General features: G+C 59.0%; 1 protein-coding gene across 1 annotated transcript; it reads right to left on the reverse strand.

Annotated features, from left to right (window-relative positions):
• Positions 1-408: 408 nt before the first annotated feature.
• LOC120106200 (murein hydrolase activator EnvC-like) lies at positions 409-1,809 on the reverse strand. Its single transcript, XM_039119108.1, has 3 exons — positions 1,623-1,809; positions 1,426-1,499; positions 409-864 (listed from the first exon to the last, which is right to left on the reverse strand). Exons 1-3 carry the CDS (start codon positions 1,807-1,809, stop codon positions 409-411), a joined length of 717 nt encoding a protein of 238 aa, XP_038975036.1.
• Between the last annotated feature and the right edge of the window lie 208 nt (positions 1,810-2,017).

Consider the following 2,017-nt stretch of genomic DNA (forward strand, 5'->3'; position numbering starts at 1 on the left):
GAGAAAAAAGGAGGCTAAGTCCTAAGGGGCAGTTGCAACTTCGGCGCCGACCTCGAGGTCGTCCACAACGACCACCTCAGAATTTTCAGCCGGAACCTCCTCGGGTTCTCCCACCGGTCCAAGCACATTCATGGTAGCCTCGGTCGGGATGCCGCTAGCAGCTTCAGGAGCAATGTCGGACGCTCCTTCAGAAGCGCCTCCGGCAACTTCTCCGGCGGAAGTCCCCCGGGCGGTCTCCTCAACCGCTTCGACCTCAACCTCGGCCGCTTCCTGCTCGGCCTCAGGGCCCGCGGGCGTCCTGCTGGCTGAACCGCCGTTCGCCGGACCTTCGGGCTCCCCCTCGCCCTCGTCGATCCCCCCACCGGGTTGAAGACTACTGAGATCGAACTGAGGGCAGATCCGCTGCAGTTATCTCCGGAAGTCCTCGAAACTGCGGATAAGTCCATCCACGGCTTCTTCCTCCATCAACTCACGGAACTCTTCCGACTCTCGGAAGAGTTGCACCGCATTTTGGGCTTGCTCCAAAGCCCTCTTTTCTCGAGCCTCGAGCTGCTCGGTCTTCAGCTGGGCGACCCTTGCCTCGTGTTCATGGCCGGCGATCGTGGAGCGAGCTTCGGCTAGACGCGCCTCGGAGGCGCGCACCTCCGACTTGGCCAAAGCATGCGCGGCACTCTCCTCCTCCAGCTCCGCAACTGCCGACCGTAGCTCGACCTCAGCGGCTTCCACCCTTGTAAGGGCCTCCCTCTGCGAGGCCTCGGCTTCGCCAAGCCTCTTCTCGGCCTCCTCCTGCGCCCTCAGGTACCTTCGAGCCTTGTCTCGATAGTCGGCCGCCACAGAGATCAACATATCGACCTCGTGAAGATGCTATAATCGGAACAAATGAAGGAGTGAGCCGAGACCGAAAATCGAATATGGGGGTTAAGGCTGAAAACTAACTTATCCGAACGGCGGAGCAGAAGGTCCCATCAATGAGGCTGTTGAAGTCCGTAGACTGGAACTCAGCCCGATCAGCCGGAAGCAACGCGACGCGAAATACTTGACGCACTGTCTAAGCATCGTGAAGAGATGAGTCGCCCTCGAAGACGACCCACTCTGGGCAGTAGGGCCTCCTCTCCGGATGGGTCTCATCCCTCGAAGGATCCGGAAGATTGGGCCTCGCCGAGCTCGGTGAAGACGAGCTCGGGACCCCTAGGCCGCTCCCCAGCTCGGGGACCGAGCGCCGCAACCCGACGACCTGATGACCGGAACGCTGAGAAATAGGGGCTGGACAAGCGAGGGCCGCATAAGTCCCTGCAGAGCTCGAGCCCGTGCGCTCGGTACCCGGAACCTCCTTCCGGACAAGGTCGGAAATCCCGATCCCGGGGACCCTCGCTTCGGTGGCCACGCCCGCCGAGGACTAGCTTTCTTTCTGGGTTCGGTTGGAACCCCACCGGCATCGGCCGCCCTTTTCCTAAACCGGGCGTAAAGAGCTGCGCTACTGATCACCATCTTCAGAATATCTAAAAAGACAAAAAAAGAAAAGCCCGGATGTCAGGTTATCGCCAAAGGAGAGAGGGAAAAGAAAAAAAAGTAAAACAAACAAGACGAAAAACGACAGAACAGAGCCATATAACCGCTCTTACCTTGGGGGGGCGCCGAGCTCAAGCCGACATTCACCAAAGCCACCTCGCTCACGAGGTCATTCAGAAGAATATCCTCCTCGAGGCCGTAAAGAGCGTCGAGGGTCCTCTGCTCGCTCTCTGAAAGTCTGGGGAGCTTGTTGGCGGTCTTGAGCCGAGACTGCCCCCACCTGGGGTCAAATCCCCACATGCGCTCGGAGGAAAGAAAGAAAAACTTCTCCTTCCACCCATGAATGGATGAAGGAGCACCCCGGAAGAGTGACCTACCGCCCCGAAGGGCAAGGTAAAGCCACTCTCCATCCCCCGGATTGGACTTCAACAAGAAGCACCGACGGAAGACATTCACCGAGGTCGGTATCCCATGCGCAAGGCAGAGGGACAGAAAACCGACGATGGTC

This window comes from Phoenix dactylifera, unplaced genomic scaffold (assembly GCF_009389715.1).
Source record: "Phoenix dactylifera cultivar Barhee BC4 unplaced genomic scaffold, palm_55x_up_171113_PBpolish2nd_filt_p 000489F, whole genome shotgun sequence".
Lineage (NCBI taxonomy): Eukaryota > Viridiplantae > Streptophyta > Magnoliopsida > Arecales > Arecaceae > Phoenix > Phoenix dactylifera.

Excerpts from the sequence above, each read along its gene's own strand:
- LOC120106200 (XM_039119108.1), bottom strand. The coding sequence starts at position 1,809 with ATGTGGGGATTTGACCCCAGGTGGGGGCAGTCTCGGCTCAAGACCGCC. Across the intron at positions 1,500-1,622 it reads GAGCTCGGCGCCCCCCCAAG|ATATTCTGAAGATGGTGATC; the intron begins GTAAGAGCGGTT and ends TTGTCTTTTTAG. Across the intron at positions 865-1,425 it reads GGGCGGCCGATGCCGGTGGG|CATCTTCACGAGGTCGATAT; the intron begins GTTCCAACCGAA and ends TTCCGATTATAG.